The sequence below is a fragment of the Lynx canadensis genome, chromosome B2 (assembly GCF_007474595.2).
Source record: "Lynx canadensis isolate LIC74 chromosome B2, mLynCan4.pri.v2, whole genome shotgun sequence".
NCBI classification, from domain to species: domain Eukaryota; kingdom Metazoa; phylum Chordata; class Mammalia; order Carnivora; family Felidae; genus Lynx; species Lynx canadensis.
Genome location: NC_044307.1, coordinates 107,900,633 through 107,919,006, shown reverse-complemented (window position 1 = coordinate 107,919,006; position 18,374 = coordinate 107,900,633). Strand labels below are relative to the sequence as shown.

General features: G+C 35.7%; 1 protein-coding gene and 1 non-coding gene across 7 annotated transcripts in view; both read left to right on the top strand.

Annotated features, from left to right (window-relative positions):
- Positions 1 to 18,374, top strand: part of FAM184A (family with sequence similarity 184 member A) — a 127,588-nt gene that overhangs the window by 107,813 nt on the left and 1,401 nt on the right. For 3 of the 6 annotated variants that reach the window (XR_003968948.1, XM_030316243.1, XM_030316245.1), the window contains exons 12-17: positions 2,809 to 2,936; positions 4,646 to 4,830; positions 5,255 to 5,401; positions 12,366 to 12,483; positions 15,092 to 15,196; positions 17,631 to 17,866. Coding sequence is in view for 5 of the 6 variants with exons in the window: in XM_030316243.1 (XP_030172103.1) it covers positions 2,809 to 2,936; positions 4,646 to 4,830; positions 5,255 to 5,401; positions 12,366 to 12,483; positions 15,092 to 15,196; positions 17,631 to 17,866 (919 nt within the window). In the remaining variant the exon portion in view is untranslated. Of the gene's footprint in view, positions 1 to 2,808; positions 2,937 to 4,645; positions 4,831 to 5,254; positions 5,402 to 12,365; positions 12,484 to 15,091; positions 15,197 to 17,225; positions 17,867 to 18,374 lie in introns of those variants that run through there. The other 3 variants (XM_030316244.1, XM_030316247.1, XM_030316246.1) reach the window with 3 other exon arrangements.
- LOC115515195 lies at positions 14,527 to 14,633 on the top strand. Its single transcript, XR_003969226.1, has one exon. It is a non-coding gene; the product is annotated as a U6 spliceosomal RNA (small nuclear RNA).

Sequence of the window (18,374 nt, the reverse complement as noted above, 5' to 3'; positions counted from 1 at the left end):
TCAAAACTGTAGTTCATATCACAATCAGGATACTGACATTGATACTGTCAAGACACAGAACACTCCCATTACCATGAGGATCCCATTTATAGCAACACCTACTTCCCTTTCCTCCCCACCTTTGATGCCTGGTAACCATTAATCTGTTATCCATTTCTATTATTTTGTCGTTTAAAAAATGTTATAAATGGAATAACATATCACCTTTTGGTGATTGTTTTTTTTTTTACTCAGCATAATTCTCTAGAGATTCATCCAGGTTGTCGTATGTATCAATAGTTTGTCCCTTTTTATTGCTGAAGGACAATTGTTATTCTTTACCCATTGAAGGACATCTGGTGTTTTCAGTTTTGTGTAAGAGTAAGCTTTCATTTCTCTGAGATAAATGCCTAGGAGTAGAGTTGCTGGATCATATGATGATTGTAGGTTTAGTTAAGAAACTGTTTTCCAGAGTGGCTGTACCTTTTCACATTCTCACCAGCAATGAATGAGTGACAGTTTCTTTCACATCCTTACCAGCATTTGATGTCACTGTTTTGTATTTTAGCCATTCAGATAGGAGTGTGGTATTACCTCATTGTGAATTTTACTTTGCACTTCTCTAATGGCTACTTATGTTGAACATGTTTTCAGGTATTCATTTGCCATCTGTATATCTTTTCTAACTGGATTGTTTGTATTTTTACTGTTGAGTTTTGGGAGTTCTTCATGTATTCTAGGTACCAGTCCTTTGTCAGGATCCGTCAGGTCTACATTTTGCACCCCTTATACTATTGAAATTACTGTCCCTGAAGTCACCATTGAACTTTGAAATTCCAAATTCATATATCCTCAGTAGCTCTCATCATATTTGCTCTGTCTGCATCATTTGACCTCTTTGACCTTCTTGAATCTTCTTTTCCCATTGGTCTCCATGATCATATACTCACCACACTGCATTCTGACCTCTGCTTTTTAAGAATCTTCACTTGCTGCTCCTGTTTTCTATGCATCTGTTAAATATGGCTGTTTCCCAATCTTTAGTCCCCAGCCTTTTGGTCTGTTTTTCAGTCTTCAGGCTTTTCCCAGTTGATTGGATTCACAGCTATGGCTCCAACTACTATCTATTGTGCTAGTGACTCCAAATATGTATTTCGAGACCGAACTCCTTTCCTTGTGAATTAGATTTCTATTTCTTATTGCATATTAGAAAGTTAGATATTGTAAATTATATTCTATATTTTTAAATATTAGCTTACCATCTTTCTCAAGTCCAAAGTGTATTGCCATTCCTGTACCTTCCATTTTAACTAAGAGTGTCACTGTTTACCCAGTTGCCCAAGCCAGGAAGCTAGGAGAACTTAACTTCTTTTGCTTCCACATTCTGTTATTTCCTCCACTTTTCATAGTCATATCATTTTTCACCTGGGTTATTGTCATAACCTTCTCGCTGATCTTTGTTACTTCAGTTCATCCTTCAGACTCCAGTCTGGCTAATCTGTGTAAGACCCAAATCTCACCATGTAACTTGCCAACTTTAAATCCTTCACTGATTCCCATATACCACCTCACTGCCTGTCAAGTTTTTCCACTGAAGCCGCCCTTCATACCAGGGGAGACTAAACTTAAGCCCTATGTGGAGGCCTCAGGAAGAGCCTAAATTGACTAGCTGTAGCTAGTATTTCTTATAAGATTCTTAAAAAGATTCTTAGCTGTAGCACAGCATTTCTTTGAAGTCATCTTATGTTTTAGCTTTACAATATATAATTTGCATTTTACTCACATCTCCTTTGTATTAACATGAAAGTAATGACTTTCCCCTAAATCTTTAAGTACAGTTCATGTTTCAGATGATGATATTGTATACGCTAAAAGTCCCTCAGATATACTGCCACACATATTCCAGACTGAGAACCATGAACCTAAACATAAAGTAAAAAGCATTTTATGCTACAACTTTCTCAGACTGGGCTCCATTTTCTTTCCAGTATGACCACATGTTCTGTGGGCATCTGCCACACCATCTTCCTATAGTTTACCTGATAAATTAGGTTCTCTCTGCTTTTGCATATCTTATCCCTTTCTCATTTATGCTTTTCTCTTTCTCCACTTGGAGAACCCCTACTCAGTGCTACAGACTGAGGCCCTGTGACAGTTCCTTTGTGATAGCATTCCTAATTTCCTTCTCCTAGGAAATGGTGCTTCCACTGCTGTGCTTTCATTATAACTAATATTCATTTCTGATATTCCACTTAATTCCCTGGCATGATGCCTTTCCCTGTAGCCTATGCAGTTATTAGAACAGGGTCATATTTTGTTCTCCCTTAGTATAGTACCTGACATTCAGTAAATGTGGATTGTATCAAATAATCTCAAATTCAAATAAAAATGATGATTTACAAATCACTAAGAGCACTCACCAGCCAGTGCTTAACATCTTTCAGAAATATTGTGGAAGAATTCTTACCTGGGTGGGAAGTTGCTTCCTAAATGAATGTATGTTGTGGTATTATTCAGCTCTAAAATGATGTTATTCCAGTAGTGAATGAGAAAAGTTAAAAATATTTCATTTCCATTAGCACCTTACTGCCAAACTCAAAGCATATATGGAAATTCCTTGATCTATTGAGCAGATGAAAATTTTCTTGTTCTTATCAAAGCTGGATGACCTTTAAATTCATGACATTCTATGACAGTCTATGATATTTTAATGGGCATATACAAGTGTCCTAATTTTAAAATTAATATTCTGTGACTTTTATAATTTTTACGTAAAGTATCAGTAATATTTTTCAATATACTAAAGCTCTTTTTTCCCTTGGATTCCAGCTTCCTTACGATCAGAACTAAACCATCAACATGCGGCTGCAATTGATTTGTTACGGCACAGTCATCATCAAGAATTGGCAGCTGCTAAAATGGAATTAGAACGAAGTGTAGATATTAGCAGAAGACAGGTAAAGAAGAACATGTTATGGGATGATTCCTTAAATGTGGATAGATCTGAATGTTCACAATTTTCTGAAAATTTTGTAATAACTAGTATTTACATTAGTTACTATTTACTACCTATATTGAAGAGCTTTATTTTTAAAGGGAAATAAGGTAATTTGACTTATTATATTGGTCATAAAATTACATTTTATGACTTTTTCATTGAATATATTGAATTTTACTTGCATCCTGAGAAAGCGATCAATGAAATATGAATAACACAAAGAGTAAAGACAGAATACCATAAAACAGCATTGTCTATAGGCGGACCTCTTCTGTATCTGCTATCTACTGTGGTAGTCACTGGCCACATGGGCCAAATATGTCTAGTGTGACCAAGGACCAGGATTTTCAATTTTGTTTAATTTTAAATCATTTAAACTTGAATTTAAATAGTCATGCTGGATAGCATAGCTATGGAAGTAGTAGGTCCTCAAAAAAAAAAAAAAAAAAAGATATTTCCATACCACTCTAGCACAGGTAATATTTATGCTTTTTAAACTTCGCTCTTTAATGAGGTGTACTTCCTTTAATTAGAGAATTTATGATCTTGAATATATGTCTATCCAGGTGGAGGGATTTCTAGGCATAGTGTAATGAAGTCCATTATTTTTTAGACTTAAGACTTTTACTTTGTTAATCTTTAGCTATGTTAAATGATCAGCTCAAATTTTCTCTTCATTGCTATGAAGTTTTTTTGTTTTTTTTTTTAATTTTTTTTTTCAACGTTTATTTTTTGGGGGACAGAGAGAGACAGAGCATGAAGGGGGGAGGGGCAGAGAGAGAGGGAGACACAGAATCGGAAACAGGCTCCAGGCTCTGAGCCATCAGCCCAGAGCCTGACGCGGGGCTCGAACTCACGGACCGCGAGATCGTGACCTGGCTGAAGTCGGACGCTTAACCGACTGCGCCACCCAGGCGCCCCTGCTATGAAGTTTTAAATGAGCCACCTTATAATCATGGAGGGAAGTTCTATCTTCAACTATGCTGACACTGAAATTGACAATATCTAGTAGACATTGTGAAAAACAGTGACTTCTAGAAATATGGAAGGGAGCTTATCTTTCAGACAAGGTAACTGTTAGATCAGCACAAAGCAGACAAAGTCTGCTTTCTAAACCATATGATATGTGTGTGTCGGGATGGCCTACCTAGATGCAGGGAGTTTTTAGATTAAAGGACAGTGGTGCCAGCATTTTACTGTAAGCCCATATAACTTGGTGAGTATGTAGGAGCCCTGCATTCTAATTTGAGCTCTGCCATTCATATATATCCTCCTTGAACAGGTATCTCTTGGGTATTGGTTTCCTTGTCTGTAAAATGTGTGGGAAATTGCATTTTATGGTCTTTTGGGCCTCTTGTCACCCTGATATTATCCATATAAACTGTATCCATATAAACACTTCATATATATATGGAAAAAGAAGAGCCTTTAGATTTTTTTCAGCAGTTTGCTTTCCAAGCAGTGTCATTACATTTGACATTCCAGTATGTCATTTTCTTTCCTTTAGATAAATGCAGAAAGCAAATATTAGAATACGTTTAAGAATTATTTGTAGGGGTACCTGGCTGGCCGAGTTGGTAGAGCATGCAATTCTTGATCTCGGGGTTGTGAGTCCAAGTTCCGCATAGAGCTTACTTTAAAATACAAATAATTATTTGTATTTTGCAGAGTAAGGAACATATGTGTAGAATAACAGATCTACAAGAGGAATTAAGGCACAGAGAGCATCACATCTCAGACTTGGATAAGGAGGTACAGCACCTTCATGAAAATATAAGTGCCCTAACCAAAGAATTGGAATTTAAGGGGAAAGAAATTCTCAGAATACGAAGTGAATCTAACCAACAGATGAGGTATGTCATTAATCACAACGGACAGAATATACAGTATTACCTGAAAGACTGCTATAATAGTAGTTAGCAATACATGCTTATTTTTATGACTAGACTGCCTTCTCGTAGATATTGAAGACCACTCCTTTATTTGTTGATGGCTGTAATTTAGAACATAGATAAAATGTTGGTATTTTGAATAATATGTATGTACTCATTAACTTTGGAAACTATACAATTAACTAAAATCTTTATAAAATGTAATTTAAAAAGCATTAAAGGAGACAACTTTAACAAACTCGAAGATAGGAGCAAAGTAAGTTATTTTAGGCTATTTCCATTAATTTTCTCTATATTATACATAAAACCATTTCAAATCTGTAGAATATAGAAAGTTTTGAAAGCTTGATTTCAGAATAACATTTTCTTAACCAAAAATAAACAGGTTGCATGAACAAGATTTAAACAAGAGACTTGAAAAAGAGCTGGATGTCATGACAGCAGACCACCTCAGAGAGAAAAATATCATGCGGGCAGATTTTAATAAGACTAACGAGCTACTCAAGGAAATAAATGCAGCTTTACAAGTGTCGTAAGTCATATTATATTAAAGAAAATTCATATGTGGGACATAAACTGAGGAGACTGTGTCTAACCTCAGATTAGCTATTCTTTTTAAATCTAATTAAGGGATACTTAAAAAAGAAAACATAAGTGCTATATTCCAGATGGTAATTGCAGTATGATATTTTATTTAACGAGAATAAGGCAATTGAATGATTGTTTCTCAGCTGCCACTGTTCTGGTTCTGCTAGGACAGTCCTTGCCTAAAGCCTGTCCCTCAGGATCTTGAACCGACATGCCATGGTGAAAACTCCAAAGATGTCCATTATATAATATTAAATACAAAGGGCATATTGTGGCCAAAAGGAATATTATGATCCTATACATAAACTAATAATACATATTTTATATACAAATATCAAAAAATCTTGAAAAACAAATACAGAATTTTAATGACAGTACTTCCATCTAGAGAGTGGATTACAGGGTACTGGAGGTGGGGAAGAGCAAAAACTATAAAAATATCTTATACTCTACAGAGAGATTGTTGGAATTCATACAAACATTTAATTTTGATTTGAAAAATTAGTGCAAGTTAAACATCACAGATAGTTACTACTCATACATAGTAACTCCAGTATTGTTAAAACCAAGATTTATCACTGTGGCCTAATGTTTTAAGAAAGTATTTAATAGCTTTTCTCTTTTCTCCACATTTCTAAACTCTTATAGCCAATGTGCAGATAACATTCACTCCATCTCTGTGCCCTAAACCCTGGTCCAACTTAAATTATTTTAGAATTAATTAATCTACTCTAAACTGCTGCTGCTGCTGCAAATGGTTTATTCACCTTTAGTCTATCTTCTTCCAGTCAATTTAAAATGCTGAATAAAAATATGTAAATATCTCCACATAGTTCAGTAAAGTCAAAATAGTGACTAATCCCGTTAACCTTAGTCTCAAAGTGAAACTTAAACTCCTAGTGTCACTGTGCCTTATCCACCTGTGTCCACCACACTGACAGTTTCCTTCTGAGATTCTGTTACGTTTCCTCTACAGTCTAGAATAATCTGTTGTTACTACCTGATTACCTATCCCCATCTAAATATCTCCTCACATTTTATTCATTTAACTGATTAAGCTTCAAGTTGCTTTTGTTACATATATGTAACATATACAACCACATTCACTTCAGCTGAAACAAAAAACAGACCCCAGTTGTTGGCATTTACTTCAGTGGTGGCTTCTCAAGTGAAGTACTCTGCAATGGACACACAGGATTTTCGCATTAGTAGGCACTTGAATATTTCCTGAATGCATTTTTTGAGAATTCTAACGTTTATCACATTATGAAGTTATACTTGAAATGATGAGGAGACCTGTGAGATCATTTTCCCAGTCACAATGATTTCTGGTGTTTCCTGGTTTTGGAGGTAATATTTAAATCCTTTTGAGCTACAGTAAGAGCTCAGGTATCTTCCATGTAGAAGAGTGCATCCATCACCTTAGGCATTTTGCAAAAATTAGTTACAGTAAACCCCACTCTTGGCTTTCCCTTCTCCTGGCCTCAGTGTTACTCATTGGGCAAAGACTGAAATCCTGGTATCTCCCTCTTCACAGTCTGAAAAAACATGCTCACAAAAATAACCTGTGTCTATCCATGTGTCCTGTCTCCTTAGGAATGTTAATTTACAAAGATTAAAGATTTGTTTCTACTTTATTCTGTTTTATATGGTTTTACACATTAGGAATTTTCAGTAGATAGTAAATAACTTAGTTTTGCTAATTATGGTAATTTTTAATTGAATTAGTATTACTCATGAGTCAAATATTTGATCTGCTTTTCTAGATCTACCACTTGTTTTATACTTCAGCTAGATCCATGTTAACCAACTGTATTTCTTTTTCCACCAGAAAACTGCTATCATACAATTAGTCTCTAGTTTAGGTATTTACTCTTTTAGTTGAAACCAAACACACACTCAAATAAATGTATTTAGACCAGGGCTGCCCAGATTTTTCTATGATAACGAAAATGTCCTGTATCTGCTCTGCCCAGTACAGTTGTTACTAGCCACAATGGCTGTTGACCATTTGAATTGTGGCTAGTGCCACCAAGGAATTGAATTTTTAATTTCATTTTAATTAATATAAATGTAAACAGCCACGTATGGACTAGTGGCTCCCATATTGGGAAAGCACAGTTTCTTGTTTTTGTTTTTTTGAGAGAGACAGGGACAGACAGAGTTTGCAAGCACGGAGGGATAGAGACAGAGGGAAACACAGGATCCGAAGCAGGCTTCAGGCTTTCAGCTGTTGACACAGAGCCCGATGCGACGCTCGAACTCACAAATCGCAAGATCATCATGACCTGAGCCAAAGTCAGACAATTAACCAAATGAGCCACCCAGGCACCCCTGGAAAGCACAATTTTAGACAATTGAGATATTTCTGCTCCATATCCTTAAATGCAGCCTGCTTGGATCTGCTGAATGCCTTCATCAGTGGTGATGAGCAGGGAGACTGCATTCCAGGTTAAGGAGCTGGGGGGACAACATTTGAACTATTCTTAGCCTGTTGCAAAGGACTATGGACACCTTACTGAAGTTCCTAATCAACTGCATGCTAACTTTAAGTCTTTGAAATTGGAAAAGCCCTGTGGAATCATAGAAGTGGGTGGTAGTGGAAGGGCTGCAGCATTATGGGTCAGGCTGAAGCCTGAAGTGGAAGGGCCTCTTGAGCAGCTGGAAGCTTTATTTCTGTTCCTGCCCCAAACCCTGTTTGGACTTCAGGGAAGAGGGGAATGGAAATTTAAAGAATGGAAAGGTACCCTCTAAACATTGTAGAAATGGTGATGAGTTCTGTAGTTATGGAATGATTACTAGAAAACCCCCTCTCTAGTGCTAGGTACTCAAGTCTTAGATTTTCTGATACTCTATAGAAACTATTTTATTTTTCTGAGTGGGATAGTAGTAAAACCCTTGTGTCTAATATGTCATAGTTTTTGTTTGTTTTAGGAACAAATGAGAGAATGGCTGTTTTAAAGAACTTTAAGCCAAATCTAAATCTATATAGAACGTGGGTGGGGTCATGACATCTTTATTATGCAAAAAGGGGGGTTCAGAGATTATTATTGATTGTCTAGTTTACATTAACTTCTCACTGTACTGAAACAAAAGGAGTTTCTTCTTGGGGGAAGCATTGAGTTTTCTGTATGGGGCCTTTAAGTAGGTAAGTAATCCCTAATTGAAAAAACACTCCACCATATTGGAATTACCACTCTTTAAAAGTTGTTGATAAAAGAGTTCTTTTATCTATACTACTCTAATCATCTTTTGTTGTTGTTGTTTGATTTTTAAATTACCATTCAGGTTGTGTTCATAAGTTTTGTGAGGTAAGGAGATAGTAGTCTGTGCCCATAAATTATGGGGAAACAAAGGTTCAACATTAAACTTCCTCAATTATTGTATTTCCTTTCCTTAAACTGTAGAGAAGGATGGTATAATAGAGTTTATTTTTATATAGTTAAAATTCTAAAATATATGTGTGCCAATACTGTTTGGCCTATAATCTCAATTTGCTGACTTTGTCAATTATTTTTATAAAGCATAGGAGTACTGCCACCTTGAAAAGTTTTTTATATGTTTTATACAGCTTTTTTATGTATTCATATTTTTGGTTTGTGTTGTTCATGAACCCTAGACATTGACCTATATATTCCCAGAGCCAAAAAAAATCAGGGCATGCATGCCTGGGGAGAATCCAACAGTGACCTAATTAGTAATTATATATGTTTTATTTCTGTTTTCTCTAGTATTACTTTTTTTAATTTAAAAAAAATTTTTTAATATGAAATTTATTGTCAAATTGGTTTCCATACAACACCCAGTGCTCCTCCCAACAGGTGCCCTCCTCAATGCCCATCACCCACCCTCCCCACCCTCCTACCCCCCATCAACCCTCAGTTTATTCTCAGTTTTTAAAAGTCTCTTATGATTTGGCTCTCTCCCTTAACTTTTTTTTCCCCCTTCTCCTCCCTCATAGTCTTCTGTTCTCAGTGTTACTTTTAATGTGAATCTGTATTTTGAGTAAAAGACTATACAAACTTGTACATTTCCCCTCAAGGCAGTGTTTCCCAGGCTTTATTAACCTTTCAGAATTTGGTCATTTCTGGCTACCAGCTACCTTTGATACGGTTTTCATATTTTTAATTGACTCATTATAACTTAAAAAAATTAACAGGAAAACTTGATTATTTCTGCAGTAAAACCATTATCACTACTGAAAAATCGTATCCATTTTTCTTTTTTTTTTTAAACGTTTATTTTTGAGAGACAGAGTGTGAGCAGAGGAGGGGCAGAGAGAGGGGGAGACATAGAATCAGAAGCAGGCTCCAGGCTCTGAGCTGTCAGCACAGAGCCCGACAGGGGGCTTGAACCCACAAACCATGACCTGAGCTGAAGTTGGATGCTCAACCAACTGAGCCACCTAGGCGCCCCTGTATCCATTTTTCTAAATAGAAGTTAGGCTGGGGCACCTGGATGGCTCACTTGGTCAAGCATCCTTACCATTCTTGTGGGTTCTTGAGTTTGAGCCCCACATTGGGCTCCATGCTGTGACAGTGCAGAGCTGTTTGGCCCTCCCCCACTCATGCTGTCTCTCTCTCTCTCTCTCTCTCTCAAAATAAATAAACTTTAAAAATAAGTAAATAAATAAATAGAAGCTAGGCTGTAATTATACAAATGTAAATTCTGTGAAAATACAACAATGTTATTAGATCCTAGCTACTATTTGATGCTGCAGGCCTGCCCAAGTGGTATGAAGTAGGGTAATAAGCATATGTTATAAAGGCCATTTAAGATACATAGAACAAAACTGTGACTTTTTTCCTTCTTGTGACCAGAAAGATTAAAGGAGAATAAAACTAAGATAATTTCCTGTACCACCAGTTGTTCACACCTAGTCTTTAGGAAGCAGTGCTGGCCTAGAGTTCACAGGGGCAACTGAAGAAAGAGATTGTTGACCAGCGTTGGCTTGGAATGGATCAGAGTAATACCAAGGGTTCTTCCTGTTAGGATTTTGAAAGACTTGGTAATTCTGGAAATATATTTGCAAGTTAAATCTAGATCATTTTACTTGTTCTCTCCTTTAATGCTTTCCCATTTATAGTTATATGAATGGTTTCTTCAATTTAATCAATTATTTTTTCCCTTTAATATCCAGGTATCTTTTAAAAGGTGTGTGTGTGAGAGAGAGAGAGAGAGAGAGAGAGAGAGAGCGAGAGAGAAAGTCATTTTGTGGAGATTATTAACTGATGACAGTTTTGTAGGTAAAGCATGCTTTACCTAAATGAGAACTTACACTAGAATTGAGGCTCAGAGCAAAAAAAGATGGGTCACGGGTTGTAAGTGATTTAGACTCACTTTTCCTTAACTTCTCATTGTACTAGAACTAAAACAATAGACATAATAGTTCTATTTTTTTTTTATTTTTGTTCTGTTTTGGGTTTTTTTTTTCCATAATAGTTTTAAATAAGGTGTTAAATTGAGTTTTTTAGTGACCATTTACTGCCAAGTATTCTTGTTTAGCTGCAGGAAGCAGTTCAAAAATCTTGTATTTTGTGTTTAACGATAAAGTTCTACAGTGACATCTTGTGGTTACTCCAGTATTAAACCCAATGCCTTTTTCCTTGACTGGATTATTGTTTCTCAAGCTTCTTAAAACTGTTGCCCTTAAAACACCCTATCACTATAAAATGCAAGTCCCTTTATGTGAGCCCAGTGAAATCACATCTTTCACTCAGTCTGCATGGTCACAAAAGAACAAAAGTAAAGACAGTGAAACTAACCTCAAACTGAACTGACAAAGACCAACTGATTCTGAGACTGCCCCTTCCTAACCCCACACTTCCCTTCACCCACACACCTCCCTAAACCCTCTAGATTAGAACTTTAGCTTGGAGTGAGTTAGTGTAGGAGTTTACTAAAATTCCTAAAGTACACAGAGATTCTTGTACCCCTTTAGAATTAGGGGGTGGGAGTAGATCACAGAATCCTAGAAGACAGATTGTCTAGAAGTTATTCAGTATTTGTTGAGTGAATAAGTTTTTCTGTGTGTCTTAATCCACCATGATTTTATTGAGCTTAATTTCTATCCTTTTATTTTCAAAGGAGTGAATTTTTAAGTCGTTCTATTTAAATTTTCTAAAATTGAAAGTACTTCTTCTGTAGCAGTTTCCATTTGCATCCTCTTCATTCTGCCTTGTCCTATATTTTTGGACCCTGCATGGTCTGTGGAGCCTCTGCTCATAAAGGGTGGCCTCTATCCTGGAGTCTTCAGTGGCATTCAGTCCTGTTGCCTTCTCGTCTCATTCAGGGCAGAAAAAGGGAAAAATGAAATTCTCTGATGTACTTTTTTTACAGTGTAATGTATTAGCTGATAATACAGAATTTTTAAATTGAGTTTCCCATAAACCGGAAAAGAATGATGTTATTATATGTGTCCTTTGTTTCCCTTTCCTCTGTATCTTTTCTTGTCCCTTGTCCCTTTTCGATATGTTACCAGTCCTTATGTCATCACACAGGAGTATAATTTTGGTAAGTTCTCCTGATAGTGAGCCTACAATTCCAGCATCAAACCTGTATTTAGAGGTATTATTCAATATATCATTTCTTCTACAGAACTTACCTCACCTCATCCCCACACACTGTTGAATGACTTACAATGAGTGAATTCTTCCAAAAGTAACCTGCAAAGTCTTTAATAAACATCATCTACCCTGTAGAGCCTTTAATAAGGCTATTTAATAAGCTATTTTAGCTTTAATAGCTTTAATAAGCTATTGAGGCAACCATGTTATTCTGAAAAGTTTTAAGGAAAAAAGTTTGGTTTTAAATTTTGTATGTGTTCAGCTGGACTATTTTGAAAACTGCAGGTATTAAAAAGGATGTGTCTGAGTCCTATCAATGAACTAAAGGTTTCTTGTTTTCAGACTAGAAGAAATGGAAGAAAAATATCTAATGAGAGAATCAAAACCAGAAGATATACAGATGATTACAGAATTAAAAGCCATGCTTACAGAAAGAGACCAAGTCATAAAGAAACTAATTGTAAGATTTGCGGGGGGAGGGGAAGGTTGTAACCATGTTAGTAATCAATAGACTGTGGGTTGGCAAAACATGGAAAAGTATTAAGTAATGCGAAGTGAAAATTGAAACTATAAACTATATGCATTGTGATTGAAAGTTTATTAAAATGTTCATGAATTAAATACAAAGTAATTAAAAATTTTTAATTTGGTATTAGGGTAAAGGGATTGTGCTTCTTTTCAGTATTTTTTAAGAGTCTTTTTTAGGACATATGTTTAAATAATATGTCATTGCCAATGTACAGTTAATATACGTTTGAAGTTATATACAATGTACAGCTAATATACTATATGAACAATATACATATTGTTCATGTAGGATTAGAGTTGGATAGGAAAGAAGAGTCAACACATGCATATGCATCATCCTGTACTGTATACTTCCAGTTAGTCATGTTAACTTACCCTGATCCAAAGGGATATTCCATGGGAAAAGGGTTCCATTTTGTTAGGGTTCTAAGAAAGGCTTCAGGCTCTCTCTTGAGAGTCTCGGTCCAAACTGAGGTGTTAGGGTCTCTGACCAGTCCATCAGGGAAGAAAACACAGATTTAACAATAAATAGACTGCCTTCATTGAAGCTATTATTCTTCAAGAATAAGAAATACACAAATGTTTCATAATTCATGAAACATTTTAGAGTCTTCTGATCCATAATTAAAGTATTGTTTTTTACTATCACTAAAAAAGAAAAATCTTTCAGAGTAAAACTAAAAATAGAATGCTAATCACTCTATTGGCTCACTGATCTCCTCAACTGAAAACTATGGACATTAGCATGAAAAGAGAGCCTAGAAGCATTTATTTCTGAAGTCCTTTTTCTTTAACTTATCTATGTTAGCATCTAGGAAAACTATCCTGTTGGCTGGGACTAGAAGTTCCTGCCAAAAGCAGCAGGTCATAGATTGGGGTTCATTATGGAGCCAGGAGCAGACATTGGCAAGATTTCCCAGGCATTGTGAACATGAGCACAGCCCTCATAGATTGCTTTGATTACATTACATCCCACACATGAAGTTATTAGCAAATATATTAAGTACATTTCATCCATGGTAGAAACAGCTTTTCCAGTTCTTAGTGAGCATACGTCACAGATATAGTTGTATTTTATCCTCACAACAGGATAGGTATCAGACTTCAAAGAATAAAACAAACTCAAAGCAACACCTAGTTGGTGACAGACTAGGAATCCAGCTAAGGGTTGTTCTACACGCTTTCCACTATACCCTGATTCTGTGGACTCTGAAGCACGTGGGCTGAGATTAATGATACAAAAGGTAGTGGTAACTAAGAAGGGAATGAAGAATCTAGTTCTACTAGAGCACAGTCCTGCATTTCACACTCATGTATTTATTTCCTAAAGTTTAGTTGTTCAGTTGACGTATACTGGTCACGCGAAAGGCAAAGATTTATCTCTATGTACGTCACTGTTTCTCTGGTCAGTGATTACCACTGCAGTAATACAGCTGACCCTTGAATAATGCAGGGGTTAGGGACACCAACTCTGTGCACAGTTGAAAATCCACACATAACTGGATTCCCCCAAAACTGAATTACTAATAGACTACTGTTGACTGGAAGCCCTGCTGATACCAAAGTCAGTTAACACTTATTTTGTATATGTATTATTACTGTATTCTTATAATAAAGTAAGCTAGAAAGAAAAATATCACTATGAAAATACATTTACAGTACTGTACTGTATTTATAAAAAAAAAAAAAATCAGTGTGTAAATGTACCCACACAGTTCAAACCTGTATTATTCAAAAGTCAACTGAACATTGAGGTTTCAGAGAGGAGATTAAGCAAGATGAAATGTATTTGCAGTACTGAAGATAATGCTGTACCAGTATCACCTTTATAGAAACAACAAAACCATGCACACAACTCCATGAATGTAAGTTAAGCATGTTCAAACTGCACAGCCAGCAGTTTGGAATAGAGATGGGACCAAGGAAACCATTTCGATCCAATCTTGAAGGGAAAAGTTATTAAAGGGTACAGAAGGTGCTCGCTTCAGCAGCACATATGCTAAAATTGGAACGATACAGAGAAGATTAGCATGGCCCCTGCGCAAGGATGACATGCAAATTCGTGAAGTGTTCCATATTTAAAATAAATAAATAAAAAAAAAAAGGGTAGAGAAGAGTCTCAAAGCATAGGGTATTGAAAGGTTTTGATAACCATCCCACCAGCAGTCCTTAAGACACTGGCAATCAGATTTAGAAACCTTTGGGGTGCCTGGGTAGCCAAATGGGTTAAGCGTCCAACTTTGGCTCAGGTCACAATCTCACGGTTTGTGAGTGAGCCTCGCATGGGGCTCTGTGCTGACAGCTCAGAGCCTGGAGCCTGCTTTGGATTCTGTGCCTCCCTCTCTCCTGCCCCTCCCCTGCTCATGCTCGCTCGCTCTCTCAAAAATAAACATTAAAAAAATTTTTTTTAATCTTTGATGAACAAGGTATATAAATCTTCAGGTTTTATATTAAATTTTGAATGGAATGGCATTTATACATTACAGTTTTAAATTTTCAATAGAAAATGTCTAAGTGACGTTTATAATTCTTTTGCATAGGAGGATAATAAATTTTATCAGCTGGAATTAGTCAATCGAGAAACTAACTTCAACAAAATGTTTAACTCAAGCCCTTCTGTTGGTGTTATTAATCCATTGACTAAGGTATGTGCTGTAAACACCATAAAATAGGGATGTAGTTTAAAACTTGCTTAAAAAATTTTAATATTTAGAGCAGCATAGGATAAAGCTTACAAACAATGTTTTCAATTTAATATTTAGGACTAAAATCTATGAATTCTTTATGTATACATTTTCACTGAACGAGGCTAATATTTTTGTTGAGAATTCTTATTCCTTAAAACATTTTATTAATTATAAACCCTTGGTTTCTACCATTTTGTTTTTCATATCTCCAAAGAAAACTAACTTTTAAATCTCCTCAGGATAATTTCTTGTCATTTTCTTGGTGTTCACTATTCTCTGTGGGATCCTAAAGGTACTCCAGCCCTGTATACACAACAGCTCTCCCTAACGTAAAGCCTAAGGCCTGCCATCTTAATGGACGTTGCATTGGACATGTATTTTGTTGCCTACCAGTCTTTGGAAAAAGGCTTTACTTCTCTCAGTCTTAGGACCTCTCATGACAATTAAAATTGAAGATGACCCATTTTTTGGGCCATCTTTGTTACTCTCGTAGGACAGATAGAAGAGCCTTGTAGACAAATGAGATGGACATGGCTAAGTCTTACACATCTTTGTACCCCAGCTTCCTATGGCTCCCCTCATAGTGCTTTGGGTATAGTAGGTAATCAATAAATACTTGTTCAGTTGCAAACTTCATCACATATTCTATAAGCTACCACAGGTAAGTGAATAAAGCAAATAAGAATAAATAATTATATTGGCTTCACAGGAACTTCTGTATCTTCTGGAAGACATCAGTAATAGAAATAAAGTACTAGTGGTAAAGCTGTCTTTTGATTCAGATTTAATTAATTTGCCCATCATGCCTAATTTCTATTAGGCCCTTAGCCAGAAACTTTTGCTTTCAAAGCTCATAAGAACTTCTCTGTTAAGAACATGGGATTCTATCCTTCCTTCACAAGTTAAAGTGCTCCAAACTTTAAACTTAAACCTTTAACATAGAGTGACTTAAATGTTTTATGAAACAGAATGACTAAAGTAGGGAGGCATATAGCTTCAGAGCCTAAAATACTGCCTGGCACATTGAAGGTTCTCAGTAAATAATTGGTGAATGAATTAACACAGTTAGTTTCAGTTTTTAAGTCCATAATTTAGGATGAAATAAGCTTTTAATTAGAGAGCAAGATTATGAGACTTGCTGAAACAAGATAATAAAAAGGAAAATATTTCTAATATATTTTGCGGAATTACAGTTTTAGCTATAAAACCATTACCGTAGAACTTTATAATAATACTTTTATAATAACACCAATAACACTTTTATAATAACAATATTTTTTATTTCTTCAAATAGTAACCTTAAATGGGTTTATTTAATGCCCTCTGGTGACCAGAACAAGAAAATGCACACAATACATCTTTGTTAATTTTTGAATGACTTCACCTTTCACTAATATTGTGATTCTAGAAGATATCCTTTCTTTTTTCAGTTATGCTAAAGACTCTTTGTCAGAGACTCCATGACTGACAGAATATGACAGAGGGCAATCTGTAGATAGCAAGTATATTACTTTGTAAATAAAGGAAAAAGGCCAATTAGGCTTTTTTTTTTAAACACTCGAATCATTTTGCAGAAAAATATTTCATAAATTTAACTAGTACACATTTAGTAAAAGATGGGAGTATTAAAAATATCTTGCAACTTGTGAATTTTTATTCTGCACAGCAAGATGAGTGCGAATAAAATAGAGACTTAAGTTAATGATTTGTAAACTGATAGGTTTTGATACTCTGCGATTATATTCCTCTTGCTATCTGATTTTAAAGACCAACTAGAAAATAAAAAAAGATGGATCACTTTTGTTTTATATCCTTTAAATGCTTTTAAAAGATTATGAGCCAATTAGTGATACTACCAACTGGGAAATGAGATTTAATTATGCAGACTTAATTTTCTCTTGTAAGGCAGCTTTGGGTCTTAAGTGGGAATGTGGAATATGTCTCAAACTACTGTGCCAAGTATTTTTTCACTTCCTCTTTTTTCCAGACAAGGACTGCCTCCCTTTGACAGAAGGCTAAAGTTCACGGACATCTCTTTAAAACTGTTTAACTTTATACCTTCTTCTCCTAATTGGAGCCCAAATCCGTTTAGCCTTGTGTTATCTGCAAGACCTGCTCCTTCCCCATTTCCTCACAGTATTCTTTACCCTTTGGCATTCTTTCCATCTCCTCCCCTCCCCATGAACACCAATCCTCATTCTTTTCTGGCCCAGGAGCATGTCTGTCTGTGAGGATTCCATGTAGATAAAGAACACCTCCAAGGATCCCCAGACCACACTTTGGGTGACACCGGTTCATTTTAACATCCCAATTTAACGTAAAGCTTCCGAAAATTTTCCATGCCAAATTTATATCTTCTACTATTCCTATTTTCTCATTTGTCCTTATACAGGGACTATCCTCACATGTATTATTTTTAATGCAGCAAAAGAAGAAGAATGATAAGTCACCAACAAACAGGTTTGTGAGTGTTCCCAATCTAAGTGCTCTGGAATCTGGTGGAGTGGGCAACGGACATCCTAACCGCCTGGCTCCCATTCCTAATTCTCCAGTCCACGATACCGAGTTCAACAGCAGCAAACCACTTCCACAGCCAGTGCCACCTAAAGAGCCCAAGACATTTTTGAGGTGAGCCCCGTCTCACCAATGATTTTTTCTCTCTTTTCTTTTTTAACCTGAGAAATTTACCTTCTTACATTGCAGAAATTCACTACTTTAAGGACAGCCTAGGGAAAAAAACATATTACTGTGAAATCTTTTCAAAATATATTTATCACTTCTCTAGAGAACTTCTTTTTGGCTCTTAAGATTTTTTAAAATTTCTTGTCAGTTTTTCTATATACTGAAAGAAGTGCTAATTCTTAATATTTATGGATAATTGCTTCATTTTGAGTATTGTAGCCAATTTTTTCACTAATCATCTTTATTACAGAACTTTAAATTATTTTTTATTTCTGTTATATTTTTTCACTGTCTTGTTTGCCAGGCTTATTTACAAATATATATGCTTACTGCCAAAATAAAATATATGTAAGCTCTGGGAACTTCATGATCTACGTAAGCAAAAAATAAAAAATTTTTACCATTGACATTCCAATTTTAAGTTAAACTCGGACTTGATTAAATGCATTCACAA